Here is a 23,994-nt window from a genome sequence, read left to right on the forward strand (position 1 = left end):
GATGAAAAAAATTGCAGTTAAATGGCGGCAACAAGCTTGAGAAATTATATGTAGATTTCCTCAATGTGGTCCCACTCATGTACCACCTTATGAAAAAGGAGTCAATCCTAGAGGTGACAGACAAAATGTATTATGGCAAATGGACGTTACTCATATTCCATCATTTGGGAAGTTACAGTATGTTCACCATACTATGGATACTTTTTCTGGCTTTCAATGGGCTGCTGCTTTGTCAAGGAGAAAAATCAAGAGTATATACTTCAACATTTAATTGAAAATTTTAACGTGATGAGTCTTCCATCAAGTATTAAAACTGATACTACTCTTGCTTATAATTCTAAGAAACCATGAGAGTTTCTTAAAAAATGGAACATAATGCAACAATGAATGAATGAAAACCCAAAATCTCTGTAAATGTTCATTAAAACTAATAAAATTTAAAAAAAAATAGGAACATAAATCATATTGCTGGTATTCCATATAACCCCCAAGGACAAGCTATAATAGAAAGGGCTAATTTGACTTTAAAAACTCTGTTAAAAAAACAGAAGAGGGGAGATATGATGGTACGAATATCATCTCCTCGAACTATTTTACAGAAATCCCTATTTAAATTTTTTTAAATGTATTTTTTAAAATTATTTTGTTATTTTTTTGTGCATGTGTACCATCAAATCGGATCTGACTGGTACAGGAAGAGATTACCCCTCCTTCTCCAGCAGAGCATCTGGTGGATTTGAACTGTGCACCTCTGGGATTGCAGTACAGCTTCTTGCCACTAGGCCACCAGAGCTCCTAAATTTTTTAAATGCTAATGAAAAAGGAGAAACTCTAGCTGAAAGACATTGGGTATTACAATCCTCTAAAGAACTGAATCAGCCTATATAGTATAAGGAACTTCTAACTAATGAATGGGAAAAGGGATTTGTTATTAGGCGGGAGTGAAGATTTGTTTATATCTCTACAGGCTCAGAAATGCTGTGGGTGCCTTCCAGAAACATGAAAACCTGAGATGAGTCGAAAGAGGCCACACTTTGATGGGGACAAAGTTGCAGAATGGCAAATAATACCAGTTATTGGGCATATATTTCTAATACTCCCTTGTTACAAGTAGTTCATTGGCTTTATAAAGTTTGGGGTAATATATCTCTCTAGCAGATGTTTCAAGGATATAGTTTTCTTGGAGATACCAGTAACAACTTCAGGCTATCCTGATATTCCTCCCTGTCAGTTGCCTTCTTTATCTTTCTTAGAGTATGGATACATTGGAAACAATGTTGAGAAGAGCAATGAGTTTTAATTAATTCTCCAATGGAAGCGTCATTGATTGGAGTCTTGGTTCTGCTCGTCAGCATAGAAACGTTGAAAATTTAAGTTAGTGTAAGGATTTATAACTGCTCATGCTAATAACATGTTAATAATAACATGCTACTATCATAGCATGGAGGAGGAACAGTGGAACTGTATCCACATTTACAGTGTATTTCTTAACAAAAACATTTATGAAAAATAGGAACTGCACTGGAACATGTATCTCTTTGTATTGGAAATTATTTGTACAATCATATTGACAATATTATTAGCCTTAAACATAAAAGATTATATTGTTCAAAATTATTTATGTATTTGTTTAAATTTTTCCCTCTTTTAAAAACCAGGATCTAGAAGGAAAAGACCAGAGAATGGCCAAAATTATTGGGGCAGTTATTGCTGCCAGTTTAGGGCATGTGTAAAGAAAAGGAAGACTTACTCATAAACAATGCCACCCAAAGGTAATAAAATAAGTCAGAATTGCTTCCACTGTGGAAAGCTGGGCCACTTCAGTAGACAGTGTCACAGACGAGAGCCACAGATAGGCAAGGTGGTAGAGAGGAAGCTCCCACTCATTTGCTTTAAGTGTGGAACTGAAGGACACTTGGCCCACTTCAGGTCCTCATGGCCAAATCCACAGAGGACAGACAGGCCTAGGCTCCCAGCTGGAAACAAAAGAGGACACTTCAATAACTCGGGTCCTCCCAGAGGAGCTGTGGGTGAACACTGACGTTGCTGTTAAGTATATCCATTTTCTCCTGGACACAAGAGCCCATTATTCTCTTGCTGCTATTCCTTAGTTGTTGGAATTGATGGAAAACCTCATAAGCAGTTCTTTACTCTGCCTCTGCCTTGCATGTGGATTTCCCAGCTGTAAAACAACCTAATGATAAATAGAAGTTGGTCCAGGACTTAAGAACAATAAATGACATAGTTGTGCCTCTACATGTTTTTTTTTTTCAATGTTCACTTTCCTTTAATGACCCCTATTTTCCCTGAAGGACAAGTGTAGGCAGTGAGGTGACAAGCCATTGGCTCACTTGAAGATCTTGCCCTGGCTGAAGGCCTTGCTCACGTGCTGGAAGGCCCCCTCCCAGCAGAAGTACTCTCGAACCAGCGTCTGGGTCTCCTCACTGCTAGGATCCAGTTTCCACCACTTGTAGGACTCGTAGTCCACCTGCCAATCTGGACTCAGCGGGAAGGCAAGCTCTTGACCTCTGAAGACCCACACTCCAGAAATGGAGCTGCTATTGTTGGTTCCAAAGAGGATGACACTGGCAAAGGCATTCTTCCGCAGCTTATCCAATCGCTGGAACGTTCTAGTGATGAGGTTGCAGCTCATGAAGGTCTGGGTGAGCTCCTCAGGGAAGCAATACTCGGCGTACCATAAGGACCAGCCATCCTTATCAAAATGCTCCCCAAAATGGGGCAGGGCCACAGTCAGCGTGTCCTCATTGGAGTATTTGTGCTTAAACTCGTCCAACATGAAGGTACTTTTGGGCAGGTGAGCAAAGGGGTTCTTGGCCTTTGGCTCGGCAGCAAGTGCCTGCTCACATTCATCCATCTCCTCCTCGGGAGCAGCAGCAGCAGCAGCAGCAGCTGCTGCTGCTGCCTTTTTATCTTCCTTCCGCTCAGCCTGGGCCTTCTGCTTCTCCTCCCAGGGTCCCTTCTCTTTCCGTGGGACATCTTTTTTAGGCTGGCTTTCTGCAAACTTTTTAGCATTGAACTGGGCCATCTTCTCACAGTGATTCACCTCCCCTAGGACTGCCCGGAACTGAGGCTGGTTAATGCAGGTGAGGAACCAGCAGTTGGTGTTAGGGAAAGCCTGGCGGAAATATGGCTCTAACACCTGTTTGTAGAGCCACAACAGGGTACAGACACCGTGATGTCAGCCAAGGTGACACGTTCACCCACCAGGAAAGTCCTCGTCTTCAAGTGAAGGTCCAGGAGACCCAGAATTCGCCTCACCTCCTCCTTAGCATTCCCTGTAGCCTGCTTGTTGTGGTGCATGATGCCCAAGGTGGGAAACACCCAAGTGCTGGCTGGAGGAATGATGTTGCTGTCGGCAAAGCTCACCCACTGCACCACCTGGGCTGCTGCCTCTGGAGTACTTCCCCGCAGCTCATCATTGCTCACCTTAATAGGCAATGGCATTGCTCTCAAACACACAGAATCCATCATCACCCTCAAAAGCTGGAACCTTGCCAGCTGGAAACTTGCGGAGAAATTCAGTGGTGCAGTTGGTTTGGCCGAAATGGAAGTGGGGTGGTGCGGAGAGTACGCGGACTTGAGCACCGCTGTACTGAGCGGTGATGAGGGCCTTGAAGGCCCTCCAGTTTTTGGGGTATGTGTACAGGGTCCCAGCCGCCATGGTGATTCCGCAGAGAAAGGTGGTGGGGTTCTCCGTGCCTCTACATCTTGTGGTTTCTAACCTTTATACTATAATTGGCAAAGTGCCAGCCAATAAGCCTTTTATTTTAACTATCTTCCTTCTGTAACTTGAACCTCTAATTCGAACATTACTGAATTTTTGACCCATGTATTTTTAACTTGTTCAATTTGTGCTTTCTAGGCTCCAACAGTTTCATGTTAAAATGATACATCTTCAAGGATATGAACCTGTACTCCTAAGTACAATTGATAACAGTGCATGTAAATTCCAAAACCAATCTCCACAAAAGTCTATGTGTTTCCTATTGTCAAAGGGGCCCTTTAGAGTAGTGAGAGAAGATCTTCACCCTGAGACCTACAGCACCCACAGTCAGGGTTCCCGGAGAGCAGTACAGGGAAGAGAAGTGAGGAAAGGGTCACAGATCACTTACCATGGACAGCTGCTAGGAGAAGTGGCAAGGTCTGGAAAGAGCCTAGTTCATGGCCTGGTTCTAAGTGGAGGAGTAGCCTCTGAGAGGAACACTCCTCCTGGGTTTTGGCACCAAGATATGTAAGGTAAAAAAGGCATGGAGAACTGGCTGAAATGAAACAAAGGAATTTATTAGCAGCTCTTGTGGCAAGTCTGAGGCCAGAGAAGGCAGGGTAAGGCAACAAAGTCACACACGAGAAAATTATAGGCCAAATTTTATAGGTAAGGGTTGGGGAGTAGGGTGGTCAGCTTTCCGTGAAGGACTTTGATTGGGTACCCTTTGTTAGTTCCCAAATACAGAGTCACTCAGTCCCTTTAGGTGAATTATGTCATTGCTGATGGTTAAGCAATGTGTGGTTGGTGGTCATGCATTTTTCTGATTGGCCATAGCTGTCTTACACTAGGCAGATTGGAATGTCTCTCAGAAGGTGCAGTCAGCATGGAATGTTGCCCAGCTCCCAGGTGGCCTTTCACATATAATATCTAATCGTATATTTCTTTTGGACCATTCTTCCTCTCATCTGTCCCAATGCAATGGTCATTGTCTACCCATTCTTTTTCTATTCTCCCTTCACGTCAATTCTGTTTTATAACAGCAGTGTTTGTCACTTTTTCTTTTTTAAGAAAGCCAAACTATATTACCAGTTATATGTGAAAGTGATTTTTGATGCCTTTGAGCTGTGGTGCTGGAGAAGAGTATGGAGAATACCATGGACTGCTAGGAAAAAAAACAGATTCGTCCTGGAAAGGGTTAAACCGGGTGGCTCCTTGGAGGCAAGGATTCTGAGGCTCCGCCTAACATACTTTGGACATGTTGTGAGGAGAGACCGGTCCTTGGAGAAGGACATCATGCTTGGGAGGGTGGAGGGACAGCGCAGGAGGGGAAGGCCCTCTATGAGGTGGATTGATTCAGTGACTGGGATAATCGGGATGGAAGTGTCAGAGACAGTGCGATTGGCACAGGACAGAGCAGAGTTTAGGGTTGTTGTACATAGGGTCGCTTTGAGTCGCAAGCGACTCAACAGCACATAACAACAAAAACAACACCACATAAGAATGCTAGCAAAACCCTTAATTCTCAGATTATCTATGCCAATGGATTCTGAAGAAGCCATAATCAATAAATTAAAACAAGCCTGTAGCTTTTTCAGTGGAAGGAAACTTATATGGTTACATTAAAATGAAGTTAAACTGAACTTTTGGGAAAACTATGTCACTATTGTCACAACATATCAAATACCAGTTCTTCGTGCCTTTAACATGAAGCATCCACATAAATAAGAACTGACAAAAACCATCAAATCTTTACTTGATGGAAAAATTATTAACTATGATTCAGAAAAGGAAGACATTGATGTAGAGTCATCATTTTCATTAACTATCAACTTCATCAGTAAAAGAACAAATCTTATTTAAAATTATGGCAAAAAGACACATCACAGTAAACGGAGACTAGAATTGATAAGGACTGAGAAATATCTCTCTAAGCTGTTACAGCTCATATCATGAAAGTGCAAAAAGTGATTTGACAGAATGCCCTTATTGAGGAAGTGATTAGCCTTTCTACTTGTTGTTCTTAGGTGCTGTTGAATTGCCTGCGACCCACAGTGACCCCATGTACAGCAGCTCTGAAGCCTGTCCTCTCCTGAGCCAGTCTAATTGACTCTGACACACCTAAGCCCCTTACCCCAGGTACTGTCATCTGGAGTCTTCCTCTCCTGTACCATCCCTCTACATTTCTGAGCACAATGTCCCTCTTCAAGGATGGGTCCCTTCTAGCCAAGTGCCCAAACTAAGTGAGACAGAGCTTCCAAAGAGAAACTTGGTTTCACCCTCTCCAAGACACACCTATTTGTTTTCTTGGCAGTCCATGGTATGATCAAGACTCTTCTGCTGTGTAAGGTTGCCAAGGAAGGACAGAACCCAGTTCAGGCCAAGACAGACAGTTTATTAAGGAGAAACTGCCAGATTGACTCTCACCCAGAAAACCAGATCCCTCCAACCCCCCTTAAAAGTTAGAGAGGAGTTTTATATTGTCTTACAAGGAACTTGGGGAGGATGATGTTCATAGATGTTTTCTACAAGATAGGAAAATGGGATGGGGTCTCAGATAACTATTACTGGGAAAGGAGGTAGAGCAATCTCGCATCCTTAACAGAAACAGCCACAGCTGCTATTTCCTATGTTTGGATCATTTCAGTGGCTATTCTAGGAAAGGGGATAAAATGTCTCCACAGCCCTAATATCCAGCACCACAACTTGAAGACACCAATTCTTCTATTAGCCTTAGTCACTGTCCAGCTCTCTGATGCACAGCAAGTAATTGCAAAGACCATGGCCTGGATCAGGCCCACCTTAGTCTCTAGACTGACATTCTTGTTTTTCAGTACTCTGGAGAGGTCCCTGAGAGCAGATTTTCCCAAAGCAATTAGTCTTTTTATTTCCTGACTGCTGGTCTGCTGGTGTCAAGAGTGTTGACTATGGAGCTGAGCAAGCCAAAATTGTTAACAACCTCAATCTCTTCTCCATCTGGCATGGTGCTGCCAACTGACCCAGTGGTGAGAATCTTTGACTTCTTCATGTTGAGCATCAATCCTGCAGCAAGCACTTCAGATCCTCCTCAGTTTCGGCTAGCCACTCACATGTAATCCAAGTATCAGAATAATTAAGAAGTATATTGGAAGTTCTCATAGACAAACAGCACATCGAACACAGCCAGACATCTGCAGATGAATAGAGTTGTGTAGCATGCTGTTGCACTCACCTGTATGTTGGTGTGAGATTAATGCCATCACCATCTGGTGTGTTCCTGTGGGAGAAGGCAGGCCTGTGCCTCCATAATTTGATCATTTGGCAGCCCCTGTTTTTCTGCTGTGTATAGCATCAGTCCTATGTCATGAGCGTCAGGAAGATGCCTATAGAGATTTCAAGCTCATGTCATTGAGACATTTCTCAAAATTTTATTAAAAGAATGAGTCAAATATTGCTGAGAAATGGAAGTTTGGTTGGATACAATGCTTTTCCTCCCTGTCACATTTGCAGTTGATGTGGTTTTTTGTTCTGTTTTTAAATGTATCTTAAAAGATGTAAAATTTAAAAAGATATTCGTATGGTTGCTGTCCTGTTTTGTGCTCTCAGAGCAAGGCCTTCTAAAAGGTTTTTCTTCAGACTTTTTTTGGGGGGGTGCATTTTTAAACTTTTTGTCTTTCTACAATATCCTAATGCCTTTCTCTACCTTCTTTACCATATGATGTCTTAGTCTTCTAATGGTGCTATACTAGAAATACACAAGTCTTTAACATACAGAAATTAATTTTTTTAACACCTTTAAGTTTTTGAGGTGGGAGTGCTAGATTTTAATCTTTGCTCTCTCCACATAGCAGCTACTACCTTCACCTCTCTGAAATTCCATTTCCTCCTTTTAAAATGAAATGACAATTCTATTCTTCTCAATGTTTTGGCTGATAGTGAGAAGAATAGGAATCCTAGAACACTTAATGCTGTTCATGTGGAAACTAAACCTACCCAATAGTCTCTTGACTATTGTCCAAACAGAGCAAGGGAACACTTGTGGTTAAGTGACATCCCATTGAGTATGACTCAAGGCTACCCTATGAACAATAGATCTGAACTCTATCCCATCCTTATCCTCGATACATTTGGGTCTGTTGCTGTACACTATATAAATCTATCTTGTTGAGGGACTTCCTCTCTATCACTGACCTGCCAAGCATGATGTCCTTCTCCAAGGAATAGCCTCTTCTAACAATATGTACAAATTACATGAGATGAAGACTCACCATTTTTGTCTCCAAGGAACATTCTGGTTGCACTTTCTCCAAGAAAGTTTGTTCTTTTGCAGTCCTCTTCAGCACTCTTCTCCAATACCACAACTCAAGTGAATTGATTCTTCTCCTGTCATCCTTATTCACTGCCCAGCTCTCAGATGCATAACAGGTGACTGGGAAGACTGTGGCTTATATTAGGAGTATCTAAGTCTTTAAACTGACATAACTGCTTTTCAGGATTTTGGAGAGTTCTCTGACAGTAGATTTTCCCATCTTTAAGGGTGTTGTCTATGGATTCAAGCAAGATAAAAATTGTTGACAATTTCAATCTTTCCTCCATCTGTCATGATGTTGTGTTTTGGTCCAGTGATAAGGATTCTGTGTTTTGATGTTGAGTTGCAATCCATATTGAATGCTTCAGTACTTGATCCTCTGTAGCAAGTGCTTCAGGTCTTCCTCACTTTCAGTAAGCAGTTATGTCATCTACATAATTCATGTTTTAAATCAAGAAAGGTGTGTCAAGGTTATATCTTTTTTCCATATTTATTCAATCTGTATGCAGAGCAAATAATTTATAAAACTAGACTTTATGATGCAAAAGGTCATGAGGGGAGCGCCATATCTGATCTTGACCAAATTCACAGAGAGGAACTGTCCCTGTCCACAGCATCAATAACACAAAACCAATTCCCATGAGGTCAGACATGTCGCCCACACTCCCATGCCTCCTAGTCATCTCAACACCAACACTGCTTTGCTGGGTCCAAAATCTGATGTGACTGTTCACAAACCACATGGAATTATTTTAGAGGAGTCAAAAACTATAATCCAGATTGAAAACAGAATACAGTTAAGACCACTTCAGAACCGAGCATGCAGCACCTCAGACTTCAGCCTCATGGCTCTAAGTATTCCCAAATTCTTGGTTCTGCCAATATTGGCTTCCCTCCCAATTGTCCAACAAAGTTTTCAGTTCTGCCAATATTGGTTTTTCCCCACCCCCGTGATGTTAGCCTAAAAACTGACTTGTTTAGTCAGTTAACCTCTGGTCTCTAGCTACCTTAATTATGGTCTTGCAAATCAGCATCAGCTCTGGGACTAGTATAAGTGAAAGAGTGCTTCCCACACTGAATAGCAAGACTTGAGGTGAGAGAGACTTGAAGCAAGGCTTGTGGCAGCAAGACCCTGGTGATAAAGAGACCCTAGTGCTGGAGAGACTGTGGTACTTCTGTGGACAAATGATGGCAAGGTGTAACTTGAAGCTCCTTGCATTTGTGCTGACAACAGTTGGATTTTGCTATTCACGATTTTGATGATGGAAGGAAAAACTGCTTGCTGAACTGAAAGCAGAGGCTGGACTGAGGAATTGTGCCTTGGGACTGTTGGACTAAACCTGTACTTATTTTGGGTGATATTCTTTGCCTTCTCCACTCTCCAACTTCCTTCCCTCTTTTACTCCCTCTGGCCCTTTCCAAGAGAAGCTCATGGTTCTGTGCTTCTATGCCACATTTTCCCATTTTTAGACACAGCTCAACAACTGTCCAATAAAGTGCTCAGTCTGATTAATATTGGCTCTCCCTCATTCCCCACCCCCAGGTCCCATCTCATCTCATCTCATGTCTCTAGTTCAACCATGGCTTCTGCTGCTGTCTAGAAGCATGTCCTACATTTTACTGGGTTAGGGGAGGTCTCTTTCCACTTCTAATGGGAGAAGATCTATTTCTGCAGCTAGAGTTGATCAATTTACTGGTGAGACTAGCCAATCTTCTTGTAGATTGTTAAGACTGGCCAATCCTCTAATGGAATGTGAGTCAATCCCCTTTTGCATAAGCCAGTATGCCCCATTTGCATAGTACCGCCCATCCACATAGTCATCCATACATCTACACTAGAAAAGCCATATTAAAAGACAAACTCTGGGGAGCTCTGGTGGCCTAGTGGCAAGGAGCTGCAACTACAATCCCAGAGGCGCACGGTTCAAATCCACAAGATGCTCTGCTGGAGAAGGAGGGACGATCTCCTCCTGTACCAGTCAGATCTGATTTGATGGTACACTCACACAAAAATAATAAAAAAAAATTAAAATAAAAGACAAACTCCACAATGAAGAAGAAGAATGTGGTATCAGGATTCAACAATCTGTATTATGAAGATGGCACAACCTTGCTTGCTGAAAGTGAGGAGGACTTGAAGCACTTGCTGAAGACGATCAAAGAATGGAGACTTCAATATGGACATCTCAACATCAAGAAAAAAATCCTGTGCTCACTTCAGCAGCACATATACTAAAACTGGAACGATAAAAAGATTAGCATGGTCCCTGCACAAGGATGACATGCAAATTCATGAAGTGTTCCATATTAAAAAGAAAACCAAAACCCAAAATCCTCACCACTGGATCAATAGGCAACATGATGACAAATGGGGGGGGGATTGAAATTGTCAACAGTTTGATCTCATTTGGATCCACAGTCAAAACTCTTGGTATTAGCAATCAAGAAATCCAAAGATTTGCTGCACTGGGAAAATCTGTCTCCAAAGTGCTGAAGAGCAATGATGTCCATTTGAAGACTAAGTTGCAAAGTGATAATCTTTTTCATTACTTCCTGTGTACCTGAAAGTTAGACAATGAATAAGGATGAAGGAAGAAGAATCAATGGTTTTGAGATGTGATGTTGAAAGATTCTGAATATTCCATAGGCTGCCAAAAGAGCAAACAAATGTCTTGGAGAAAGTGCATCCTGGGTGCTATTCACAGGCAAAGATGGTAAGACTTGTTCTCAAATATTTTTAGCATTAGGAGGGCCCAGTCCTTGGGGGGAAATATACTTGCAAAGGTCAGAGAAAGAATTTTAATAAGCTAGGTTGACACCAGCTAGGGTGTACGCCAGGGATGCATCCTGTCTCCATACCTTTTCAACATGTATGCAGAGCAGATTATCCAAGAGGCTGGGCTCTATGAGGAGAATTGTGGCATCAGGATTGGTGGAAGATCTATCAACAATCTCCGTTATGCAGATGACACAACCTTGCTTGCTGAAACTGAGGAGGACCTCATGCACTTGCTGCGAAGGGTCAAGGACTGCAGCCTTCAGTATGGACTAAGGCTCAATGTCAAGAAGACAAAGATTCTTGCCACTGGACCAATTAGCAGTGTCAGGATGGATGACGAAGAGATTGAGAGTGTTCACAGCTTCAGTTTGCTCGGCTCCACAGTCAACACTCTTGGTACCAGCAGTCAGGAAATCAAAAAGCGTATCATGATGGGAAAGTCTGCTGTTAGGGACCTCTCAAACGTACTCAGGAGCAACAGTGTCTCTCTGGAGACTAAGGTGCGCCTGATACAGGTCATGGTATTTGCAATCGCTTGTTATGCATCAGAGAGTTGGACAATGACTAGGGAGGACATAAGGAGAGTGGATGCTTTTGAGCTGTGGTGCTGGAGAAGGGTACTGAATGTACCATGGACTGCCAGGAAAACAAACAGATTCATCTTGGAGAGGATTAAACCAAGCTACTCCTTGGAGGCAAAGATTCTGGGGCTTCGTCTGACATACTTTGGACATGTTGCCAGGAGGGACGGGTCCTTGGAGAGGGACATCATGCTTGGGAGGGTGGAGGGACAGCGCAGGAGGGGAAGACCCTCTATGAGATGGATTGATTCGGTGACTGGGGTAATCGGGATGGGTGTGTCAGAGGCGGTACGGTTGGCGCAGGATAGAGCAGGGTTTAGAGCTGTTGTGCATAGGGTCGCTATACGACTCGATGGCACATAACAACAACAAGGTTGACACAGTGATTATAACAACAGGCTTGAGTATATCTGAGATGATGAGGATGGCACAGAGTAGGGCAAGGTTCAGATTTGTTTTTCATCAGGTCACTATGAATCATAGTCAACTTAAGAGTGCCTAACAACAGTCACAGGGAGTAGCTAAGGGACAAGGGATGTGGAAAGGGTTTGGAGGGAAGGGTTCCTGGTCTGGTAAAGTTGTTCTGGATGGCTCTTCCCATGATAGTTCTCCAGGAGTTATCAGGCTTCCTTTCTGATGGTGTACATTCTATCATTTTTCAGTTTTTTATGTCAGGATGACTTGATTACAAAACCCTAGTTCCTGGTATAACTGTCTCATAGTTAGCTAATCTATCAAGTTGGAAGACAAAGGCAACTTTTACTATTGTCCTAAACCTATCAACTATGTCTGAGAAACTAGGTTCAAGGACTCTACATAGGCAATTTTTACTATTGTCTTAAATTTATAAACTATGATGAGCTCCTGTCTCCACCAGTAGATACTTAGTAAATTTAAGTGCTGCTCTTTTGACTTTTGGTCTTGTCCTGCACACTGTTGTCCTTCCTCCAACATCAGGAGCCATGTAATTACTAGGTTCTGAGCCATGTTGGATTCTGCTTTTTAAAAAACACACTCATTTGCATACAAAATTAATACACAACGTATTTCATTCATGTACATTGTTTCACACATTCCTTCCTTCACATTGTGTTCAATATGATAATTCCAATGCATTGTGGATTTTGTTTTGTATGTGTGCTGTCAAATCAGATCAAACCAGCACAGAAGATTGCCCTTCTTTCTCCAGCAGAGCATCTGGTGGATTCAAACTACACAACTTTGGGATTGCAGCGTAGGTTCTTGCCAGTAGGCCACCAGAATTCCCTCTATACCTTGTATTTTATAAACTTAATCACCATTGATTTATGCCTACTATTACTCTACCTTTTCAGGTCCCCATTTGATTTTTCCTAATTCCTTTATCCCTTCCCTCCAGCCATCAAACTGTCATACTAGTGATTTCCCCCCACCCCCACTCTGGCCCATGCCCCTTTCCCTTCCGTTTAGGGCTTTTAAACACATATTACTAGTTATTTTTACAATAATAGTCTTATGCAGTATTATCCTTAAGATTCACTCAGCATAATGCTCTCTAAATTCTCCCATGTTACATAGTCTTTTACAAAATTATTGCTCCTTAGTGCTGCTTAGAATACTATTGTATATAGAATTCTATTGCATGGAATACCATTGTGTAAATATTCCACAATTTGTCAAGCCATTCATTTGCTGATGGACATTTGTGCTATTTCCATTTTCTGGCTATTGTGAATAACACTGCCATGAACATGGGTGTACATGGATTCTTAATAAGGCTTCTCTTCTCACTTGGGGTGTAGTGAGGAAGAGACAGAAACGGATCAGATATAGACAAAGGAGTGACCCTTGAGATTTTAGGTGTGCAAGCAATGATTACTCAGTGGTAGAAGTCTTTCATGCTGGAGACCCAGATTTGACTCCCACCCAGTGCACCTCAAGCCCACCACCATCTGTCCATGGGTGGAGGCTTATGTTCAGCTGTGGTGCTGGACTGACTATAATGGGTTAGGAACAAAGGCCTGTTTGAAAATCCTATGAACACAGCAGTCTGATCAGGCCACAGTGCCAGGAAGCATTACACTCCTTTCTGTGTGGGTTCAGAACACGTTAATTACCAACTTGAAGGTAGCTGACACCCATCCTCCTGGTCGGTGCCCCAGTCACACCACTCCTAGCACACACAGCTCCATCAGAGGGCTCCATTCTGGGTGCTTGAGCCCTTTATTCAGAGTATATAGCAGAGGGAAGTGTCACAACATCATTCTGCCCTGCAGGTATGGGCTCGAGTGTGCTCGAGGTGATGAGAATGGTACAGAACAGCACAGGGTTCAGTTCTGCTGTTTTGTTGGGAGGTTTTGTTTTAGTATGCACATCCATGTTTATTAGCAAAGAGATGAGAGCAACACAAGTGTCTATAAACAAATAAAGAATAAAAACTATGGTACATTCACACAGTGGAATACTATACAGCACCGAAAAACAATGAACTTGTAAAACATTATACATGGGAGAGCCTGGAGGACATTATGCTGAGTGTAATATCTCAAGTCACAAAAGGACAAATACAGCATAATACTACTGTTATAAAATAGGACAGACTGGGAGAGGTTGGGGAGAGAATAGGGAAAGAGTAGATAGATAATGAATACTGTATTGGAACTGATGAGTTGAAGGAACTGTTTTAAAGGAATATATGATTTGGCATTATATATGACAACAATGTTGAGCAAGAAGACATTGTAAACTGGGGAAGGGGAGGGAGAAAAATGTGCAACAGTGAATTAATTTTCTTTTAAAAGAACATTCTGGTTGCCTTTCATCCAAGACAGATTTGTTTGTTCCTCTTGCAGTCCATTGTATATTAAATATTCTTTCCCAGCATCACATTTTTTTAATGTAAGAGAGAAAAACCCCTCAGTCTGTTTTATTAATCCACATATTTACAATTTGTTTCTTTACCTCCATTTCTGCTGTTTTATTACCAGCATCATAATTTAAAGGCTTCATTTCTTCTCCAGTTTCATTATTCACTGTTCAATTTTAACTTGTGTAAGAGGCATCTTGCACTGAGCGTGGCTTCTCCTGCTTCTGCCTGCGCATGTCTGGGGCTCCAGGTGTTCTGTCACTCTTTTCCCCCTTCTCTTCCATCTCCTGAAAACTATTTTTCTTCCCTTTTGCTGGGGCCCTGCCTGTTGCAATGTGGCAACGGGGGGCCTTGGGTCCCAGAAGCAGTTCCAGAGGCATATGTAGTCTGGAGGCTATTTATAGTGTTCACTTGCTTGGAGAAGAACTTCCTTGGAGAAGGATACCTTGCTTGGGAAGGGTGGAGGGACAGTCCAGGAAAGGAAGGCCCTGATGAGATGGAATGACACGGTAAGTCGCATAAACGGAGTAGGTGCGTTGAAGACAGCGAGACTGGCCCAGGATAAAGCAGGTTCGGAGCTACTGTGCATTGGGTTACTATGAGTAGTGGTTGACTCAATGGCACATAATGACAATAACTACTATGAGTTAATGGACCTAACAACAGACCTGTGACCTGTGTTCTCAGTTGGTCAATATGCATTCCTGCTTCTTTGGTTAGGCTAGGTTATTTTGTTTGTTTGGTTGGTTTTTTTTTAGACTAGCTTTAAAGAGCACTGTACACTGCATCTGAGTTCCTCAATGAGATCTCCTGTTGTCCATGGGGAGATCTTACTTGATAAAGCACAGCAACTGTCTTCCCTTTTCCTCCATAGCCTCAGTGGTTTCTTGGAATCTCCTCCTAATGACTTACTAAAAGCCTTGGTTGGCCTTAAGGTCTATGATGATGAGAAAAGGCAGTCAGGACGTTTAGCACTGGATGGGCCAGGAAAGGGTCTAAAGTGGAGGTGAGGAATTCTCATCACCACCTTTACTGTTGAACATGAACAATTTCCCAGGTGTGAGGGGCTCTGCCCACACACCTCCATCTGCCACCCTGGGCCTCCCCTTTATGGTCTGTGTTCCAGCCTTCTTTAGAGAGGCTACACTGCACCTACTGATCCAGCCTCCCTCTGGGGAAGCCAGCAAGTTAAGGATTGCAATCTTTACCACCACCACCCCCCCCCCCCAGATGCCACCAGCACACCAGCAAAGTGAACTGTTCGGCTCCAGGATTTTACAAAAACTCTGGGTGCTGCCAAAAGGCTATCAGCCTACCCAAGACTTACTATGGTGACCAAGGCGACACATACCTCACTAGTGACTTGCCTGCCACCTGTAAGAAAGACACATTGCAGTGGCAGGAAACACAAAGAGGCCGGGGAAAACTACAATGAAAAGATGGTTGGAAAAGTAGGCTCAGAGCCTAATTGGTAAAACAATGGCTGCATTTCAACATGGATAGACATCTCCTACTGCTCATAAGTTAGAACTCTGGTAGCCTAGTGCTAAGAAGCTATGCTGCAAACCCAAATGCATGAAGTTCAAATCCACCAGGTGCTTTGTGGGAGAAAGATGAGCAATTTCCTCCTGTGTGATTAATTGCCTCTGAAAACCCACTGGACAGTCAATTACGGGTCAGTTCCAACTCGACAGGCCACACCACCACCACTCCTCATCAATAACCTTCTTTATGCAGACGACATACCTTGCTTACTGAAGGTGAGGACAAGAATTTGCTGCAGAGATCAAAGACTGCCGCATTCAATACAGATTACATCTCAACATCAAAAAATAAAAATTCTCACCACAGGAACAATAGTAAACATTACGATAGATGGAAAAAAGCCTGAAACTGTCAACAGCTTCATCTTACTTGGATCCACAATCAATACACTTGGTATCAGCAGTCAGGAAATCAGGAAATGTATTGTACCAAGAAAGTCTGCAGTCAGGGACTTTTCCAAATTATTGAGAAGCAATGTCAGTTTGAGGACTAAGGTGCACTTGATTCGGGCCATGGTCTTTTCAATCACTTGCTATGTATCTGAAAGCAGGATTAAAAAAAGGATGACAGCAGATAGAAATTGGTGCCTTTGGGGTGCGGTGTTGGAGAAGAGTACTGAATATCTCAAGGACAGCCAAAAGAACAGCTACGTCTTGGAGAAGACAGAGTGCTCCTTAGAGGCAAAGATGATAAAACTTCATCTCACATATTTTGGGCATGTTTGCTAGGAGAGGCTACTCCTTGGTGAGGGGATTCATGCTCAGAAAGGTGGAGGGATGAAGGAGAGGAAGAACCTCAAACAAGTGGATTGGTACAGTGAAGGCAGCAATGGAATCAAGTGTTAAGAGATTGTGAGGATACCACAGGATTCAGATCTGTTGTCACTATGAGTTGTACTCAATGGCACCTAACACAAAACAATTATGAGACAGCATCTCACCCTTCCAGCAACAAGAGTAAAGTTCAACAGGACAGCAAACAACAAATGCTGGTGAGGTTGTGAAGAGATTGGAACTCTTATTCACTGCTGGTGGGAACACAGACTGGTACAGCCACTATGGAAGGTGGTCTGGTACTTCCTAAAAAAGTTCAACGGAACCTAACAACAAGTCTGTTTTCTGCTCCTCCTTCAGCAGACATGATGATCCCACCTCCATTCAGTCACCTGGGCCCATCTCGACCAGGTATAACACCAGCACCCCACAACTGGTCCCTTCTGTCATGCCAATGATGGGTCCTCCTTCTCCTGGGACGATGCCAGTGGGACTTGGTACTGGAATGAGACAACCCAGGGAGGGCCACATGTTAATGATGTCTGAACCCCCAGTGATGAGGCCCCCTGCTTGTATCATGACAGTTCTTACACAGCCAGGAATGACTCGAACAAACAGATAAAGACAAGAGTACAGGCTCTTGGTATCACTTTTTTTGTTTGTTTGTTTTTTGGGTTTGTGGGCTTCTTTTGGTTTTTTTTTGAGAGCCAGAAGTTCAATTTATTGGCGCACAGGCTAAGACAGGGCAGTGCTAATCAAGGTCTTCATGAATGCAGGGCCCGCCACTTGTCCAAGGGGCCACGACTGGGAATGTATTTCACTCCACAACCATCTGGAATGAGGCGCTTTTGAGCCACCATGTTTTCAAACTCATCCACATTAAACTTTGTAAATCCCCACTTCTTGGAGATAGGGATCTTCTGGCGCCCAGGGAACTTGAACTTGGCTCTGTAGAGGGCCTCAATCACATGCTCCTTGTTCTGAAGCTTGGTACGGATGGACATAATGACCTGGTCAATGTGGACCCTGGCCACTGTACCCTAGGGTTTTTAAAAAGGCACCTCGCTTACCTCTCTGGAGCCTGCCAGCTCCAGCACAGGACATCTTGTTGATGCGAATGACATGGAAAGGATGCAGCCGCACTCTGATGTGAAAACCATCTTTGCCACAACTTTTTACCACGTACTTGTTGGCAGAAATGCAGGCAGCCTCCAGGGCTTCTGAAGAGAGTTGCTCATATTCATCCGACACCATGTGGCCACAGAGTGGGAACTCATCCACTTTTTCCTTCTTCCAACCCAAGTCAAAGATGCAGAAGAAGTGGGACTTTGGATAGGGCTTGTTTTCACAATACCGGTAATACCGGGCTGGGCGGCGGGCCATGGCAACACCGGGATCTTTGCCCCGCGCAGAAGGGAAAAAGTGGTATCACTTTTATATTACTTAGTGTACTACTTTCACTGGGAGTCTGTAGTTTAGGGACCTCTCCAAATGACTGAGGATTAATGACGTCAGTTTGAGAACTAAGGTATGCCTGATTCAGTCTTTTAAATCACTTGCTACGCACCTGAGAGCTGGACGATGAACAAGGATGACATAGAAAAACCGATGCCTTTGAACCACAGTTCAAAGGAAGGAAAATAATGAAGTATCCCATGACCAAAATGTTAGAACTGGAGGAAAGGAGGAAAATAATGAATATCCCATGAACTGCCAAAAGAACAAACAGAAGAAGGCATATCCAGAGTGCCTGGAGGCAAGGACGTTGAAGCTTCATCTCACATACTTTGAGCATGTTGCTAGGAGAGGTAATTCCTTGGAGAGGGACATCATGCTTGAAAAGGTAGAGAGATGGTGTAAGAGAGGAAGACCCTCAACTAGGTGACTTAACACAATGACTGCATTAATGGGCTCAAGCGTGTCAGAGATTGTGAGGTTGGCACAGGATAAGATGGGGTTCAGATTTGTTTTTCATAAGATTGTTGAGTCACACTTGACTCAATGGCACCTAGCAACAACTTTACCAGGAGATTGTGGTGCTGTAATTATGGCTAATTTCCAACAGCACAAGGAAGTGTTGTCCGGGCAAAGGATTTAAAAGCAATTTTTGTTTGTATTGTGACATGAGAAAATAAAATTCTCAACTCTTTTAGTTAAAAAGCATGCATGCACAAACATATACACACACACATATATACACTCTGGTGTTGTTGGTAGAGAACTGCACTGCAAACCCAAAGGCCATACCTTCCTGGCAGCTCAAATACACCAGATTCAGGGAAAGAAATATGGGCAATCTACTCCTGCTCAATTTATAACTGTGGAAGCCAGTGCAGAGGAGAGTCAGCTGTGAGTGGGTTCTAATTTGACAGTGAAAGAGAGAAATGAAAAACTAATTGCCTCATTATGAGGATATCCCAGGTGAAGTCAGAAAATAATTTAATCCTTAAGAGTTCTCTGTCCGATTTTTGGAAACCTCGTCAGTCCTTCCTCGTGAGGTGCCTCTTAGTGGCCTCAAATCAGCAGCCATTGCTATAGATTTACCTGTTTCTGTAGGGCTGATTCCCAGTATGGTGGCCCTAAAGGAAAGAATAGAATTGCTCTCTGGGTTTCTGAGGCTGTCAACTTTTTTCCCCATCACATCCTCCTCCCAAGGAGCAGCTCTAACTTTTGGTCAGCAGGCAAGGACTGTGCCAACAGAGCTTCTTTGTACCACATTTGGGTCCTCCCCTCTGACCTGGGAAGAAGTGTCACTCATCTGTTTAAATTCGCCTTTAGGTTAATATTCAAGTGAAACTCATCTGCACCAGCCATGGTCCCATGCCTTGTGCTTGTTAGTTACTGTCAAGCTGAGTATGACTCATTGTGGGTCTATGAACAACAGATCTGCATCCTTCCCTATCCTCACAATCTCTGACACACTGGAGCCTCCTGCTGTAGTCATTGTGTCAATCCATCTGGTTGAGGGTCTTCCTCTCAACAACCCTCCACCTTCCCAAGCATGAAATCCCTCTTCAATGAATAGCCTTTCATAGCAGCATGTCTCAAATATAGGAGACTAAGCTTCCCCAGTCTTGCCTCTAAGCACTCTGGGTGTGCCTTCTCCAAGACATGTTCTTTTGTCAGTTCATGGGATAATCCGTACTCTTCTCCAACAACACACCTCAAAGGCATCAATTCTTCTGTCATTCTTATTCATTGTTCAGCTCTCAGATGCACAGCAAGTGACTGAAAAGACAATGGTCTGAATCAGGCACACTTTAGTCCTCAAAATGGCATCATTGCTCCTTGGTAATTTGGAGAGGTCCCTTACTGAAGACTTTCCCAGTGCAATACATCTCCTCAGGAAATGCATATAAGATGAAAAGCAGTAAATCAAACATGTTGAGACTGTCCATCTTCTCAGGAGATGTATTGCACTGGTGGCTTAGTGGTAAGGAATTGTGTTAATGCAAAGGTATGCAGTTTGAATCCACCAGCTGTTCTACTGAGGAAAAATGAGCAATCTTCCCCTGCATGACTTGCTGCTCTGAACAGTTTCAACTCAATGGTACATAATAAGTATCTTCTAGCTTCTTGAACTGTAAAAAAAAATTAATTTCTGGGTTTTTTGTTTGTTTTAAACTGAGTGACATTTCTTTTTGAATAGCACTGGGGGGCTGTGACAGGGAACACAGGAAGAAGAGCATTAGATAGGTGAAGTCCACTCAGTAATAAGGCTGTGCTGGAGACAGATTTGGCAAAGAGGTAAACAAACCAGGAGAGCAGGCATCTCTGGATTATTCTCAGTTAACAGCAAAACCCAATCATGGACCAATATTCTTTAATCAAAAAGGCACTTGAGGACTCCTGCAAACCCAAAGTCCCCACCAGGTAGCTCTGCTCCACTCATTGCCCTGCATCCAGGCTTCCTCTGCTGTCAGAGTTCATCATGGCCTGTGGATGGAACCAAGCTGGGCTTGATAAAGACCCCTTCCATGACCTTCCAGGTATTGTGCGAGTTGGCGCTGGTCATGCCATGCACCTCAAGCTGCCCACGGATGGGGCTACCATACTGTTCCCCTGTAATGGACAGGAACACCGATGTCCCCACATGCTGGAAGCGAACTGAGGCCTCACGTTCCCAGTGCTGCCCGGAGCAGCGTACTGTCCAAAGGTCCAAGTCGTCACCTTCGCCATCCTCCCCAAAGGCACTCACCTCCTACGGTGGAAAGGGCAGTGGTCATCATAGAGGGCCCCTGAGTCCCCTATAGCCTCAAACATCTAGGATGATCTGCCTCACGCTTCCCTGCATCACCTCTGAGCTTCTCACAGCTGCAATGCCAACAATCTCCAACCGCAGCAAACATGGAAACATGGACCCCTCTTTCTGGCCCAGGCACACAGTGGTCAATGGTCCTGACAGTAGAGGCCACCCTATTCCTCTTAATCACCCTCAGCTATACTCCCTTATGGACAGTTAAACCAAAAAGGTCAGAATGCCTGCCAGTAAGTCAAATCAACTCATGACAATTCTTGCTCCACGCCTCAGTTTCCTCTTCTGTGAAGTGGGAGTTGAATCTGGAAACTGTTGTCAACTCTCAAAAGTACCCTCTGCCCAATGTGGCCCTGAGTTCCAAAGAAATTCCGCCTTGACAGTCTTGCCCAAGAGCTCGAAGGCCCCTCTTCTCTCTGTCCCCCACCAGACCTGATTGCTCAGTCCTTTCTGGCTCAGCCCAGCTCTCTAGCCAAAGTTCTCTTCTTTTTTATCTAGGGCTGAGTCGGTAGATCCTAAGGCAGGCGCTCACTGCACACCTGTGTCTCTAGGTGAGGTTCTGTAAGCCTAAAACTCCATTTCTGAATTTAACACCTATTTCACAGAGGCTGAAACGCGAATAAGGGGAAGCACTCCCTCACCCTACTCACAGCCAGCCCCAACAGGGGCTTTGAGTGTAGGGGAGAGTGTCCTGCGGGGCTCACCTGATTGTTCGACAGTGGCGAGGAGAAATGGTGCGTGTGCAGGTTCTTGCCGGTGAGCACGTGCGTGAGCCGCACAGTCTGCCCACAGCGCACAGGGACCCCACGCGGACACGCGCCCTCTGGGCCGCCGCGGATCCGCCAGTAACTGTTGGCGTCGTCCGAAGCCTCCACGCCAGTCACGGACTGCTGACCACTGCCTGCCATGCGAGAGGGCCTCAGTCCAGTCTTGCCCCCAACCGGAGTCCCCATCAACAACTAACTCTCTGATGGTGCTCAGAACGGCCTACCAGATGATCCCTAGCCTGGTCCTGTAATCCGTTCCCTTGCCCACGACGACCCCAGCAAACACCCGGTCCACCTCTTTCTCCCACCCGCAACCCACCTAGCCTCCGTCTGACACCCCACTCCCCTGGCCCGCATCCCGAGGCCCCCTAAGACTCCCAGCCCACATGTCCGCCACCACAACTGCGCCTGTGCAGGACCCTCTGCCCGCGCACCAGAGCCGTATTTGATGTCATGCGAGTGCAGCCGAACCCGGTGGTGCGTGTTGAGGAGCTTCAGCACCGACCCGCAGGTCACAAGCCCCGCGCGATTCTTGGTGCCACCGCCGCCCTGCACCGAGAGGGATAGCAACAGCACAAGCAGCACCGGCCCAGCAGCGCAGACACGGTCTGCTTTCTGCATCGCCGCGGCCAGCCTCTGGCCACTCGCTTCAGCAGCTTCCGTCTTATTGCCGTCCAATCGCGCGCTGACAGCGCCCGCGAGCCTCAGCCAATCTCCGTGTGGCGCGGCACTCTCCAGCGCTGCCATTGGGTAGCTGTGGTTGTGAGCCACCCCCAAGTTTCAGTGCCGCCGCTGGGAAGGCGCTGGAGACACAAGAAGGGTATTAATTGGTCCACTTTTTCAAGGTCCCACCAAAGAGTACGTGGCTAAAGGCTGCGGAGGATCTCAACAGATCTTCAGGATCCTGCAGAGCCTGGCTGTACCCAGGTTCCGGATCTGGGGACTCGGCGGGCGGGTGGCCTAAACACTTCAGTGCTGGATTTCTGGGCCCTCAGATGTGATCTGCGGGTCCGCAGCTGCAGTCTTGAGGTACATTAGACTTCGATGATTACCAAGTGGTTGGATCCCAGAGTTACCGAGATTTTTGCCTCCCCAAACCCTGGGTTTAGTCTCTCAATCATTACTCATCTCTGACACTAGTTTACTACGGTTTTGTTTGGTTGTTTTTTTTTTTTTTTTTTAATCTTTTTTGTGTGTATTCCGTCAAATCGGATCTGACTGGTAGAGGAGGAGACTGTTCCTCCTTCTCTCAGAAAAGCATCTGGTTAGTTTACTGCGGTTTTTGGACCTCTGTAACGTTGTTGTTGCTGTTATGTGCCAGTGGAATCGCCAGTGACTCATAGCAACCCTATGCACAATAGCTCTGAACCCTACCCTATCCTGAGCCAGTCTCACTGTTTCCGACACGCCAGCCTCCATTACCCTGTTACTGTGTCAGTCCATTTCATCAAGGTTCTTCCTCTCATACGCTTTTCCTCCATTCTTGCAAATATGATATCCTTCTCAAAGGACTGGTCCTTCCTGGCCACATGCCCAAAGTATGTCAAATGGAGTTTCAAAATTCTTACCTCCAAGAAGCAACTTGGTTTTACCATTTCCAGGACAGACTTGTTTGTTCTTTTAGCAACCCATGTTCAATACTCTTCTCTAGCACACAAGTGTAAATTCTTGGGAGTTCACAGTTCAATACTCAGAACGCCGCTCGGAAGCGGGAGCTGTCGTGTTCCCTTTCTCTCTCTGTGGCCACCTGCCACGGGCTGCTCCAGTCGGGAGGGGCTTATAAGCCTGAGGTCTAGGGTCTAGAAGAGGGAACATGAAGGTGGGTAGAAGTTCGGCGAAGGGACGATGAAAGAACACAACACAAACAGTCAAGTGATCTTGATGATTTTAATTGAGTCATTCTAATTCCCCTTCTTCTTTCTTCCCTGCTTTTCCTTTTCCCTTTCCTTTCCTGCTTATTACATTTTACATGATACATTTATATTCCATTTTTACAATTAGAGGCTTAATCAACAGCCAGAAAAACAACAAAAGCAAGAATAAAGTTTACATTATTTTCTTACACACAGCTATTATGGTTATGGTTCCTTGGAGAGCATGAAAGGCTATTCTTAATGGTCATGGTTCCTTGGTAATTGGAGAGCCTGGTAGACAATGGCTTTTCGCTTAAACATCTTCTTTTTAAACCTGTTCTTCAACTTGTTTGGTAGCAAAGTTACAAAGTAAAAAAGTTACATTTTAAATTTAAGCTGATATACTTTACGTTTTTAGCTAAATTTACAGTATTATTTATTTCCATTCAAAAGACAACACTTTTACACTTTCTATTATTCCAGGGGTGATCACTATCTCAATAAAGGGGTTTTGGTTTATAAAAAAGATGTTTTGGGTCATAATATCGTCTAAATTCATCATTCCAATCTCATGTTTCATGATT

General features: G+C 44.1%; 1 protein-coding gene and 2 pseudogenes across 1 annotated transcript; all 3 read right to left on the minus strand.

The window, feature by feature from the left end:
• Window positions 1-2,347: 2,347 nt before the first annotated feature.
• Window positions 2,348-3,682, minus strand: LOC102849936 (annotated as a pseudogene).
• A 13,617-nt stretch (window positions 3,683-17,299) lies between these two features.
• Window positions 17,300-17,918, minus strand: LOC102850353 (annotated as a pseudogene).
• A 2,536-nt stretch (window positions 17,919-20,454) lies between these two features.
• Window positions 20,455-22,304, minus strand: SDF2L1 (stromal cell-derived factor 2-like 1). Its single transcript, XM_006894605.1, has 3 exons — window positions 21,992-22,304; window positions 21,495-21,691; window positions 20,455-20,736 (listed from the first exon to the last, which is right to left on the minus strand). Exons 1-3 carry the CDS (start codon window positions 22,302-22,304, stop codon window positions 20,455-20,457), a joined length of 792 nt encoding a protein of 263 aa, XP_006894667.1.
• Window positions 22,305-23,994: the final 1,690 nt, after the last annotated feature.

The sequence above is a fragment of the Elephantulus edwardii genome, unplaced genomic scaffold (genome assembly GCF_000299155.1).
Source record: "Elephantulus edwardii isolate Elephantulus edwardi_28Jun2011 unplaced genomic scaffold, EleEdw1.0 scaffold00146, whole genome shotgun sequence".
Classification (NCBI taxonomy): domain Eukaryota; kingdom Metazoa; phylum Chordata; class Mammalia; order Macroscelidea; family Macroscelididae; genus Elephantulus; species Elephantulus edwardii.

Coding starts and splice junctions, on each gene's coding strand:
- SDF2L1 (XM_006894605.1), bottom strand. CDS start 22,304: ATGGCAGCGCTGGAGAGTGCCGCGCCACACGGAGATTGGCTGAGGCTC. Junction 21,692..21,991: donor TGACATCAAATACGGCTCTG/GTGCGCGGGCAG, acceptor CTCGCATGGCAG/GCAGTGGTCAGCAGTCCGTG. Junction 20,737..21,494: donor CGCCACTGTCGAACAATCAG/GTGAGCCCCGCA, acceptor TTTCCACCGTAG/GAGGTGAGTGCCTTTGGGGA.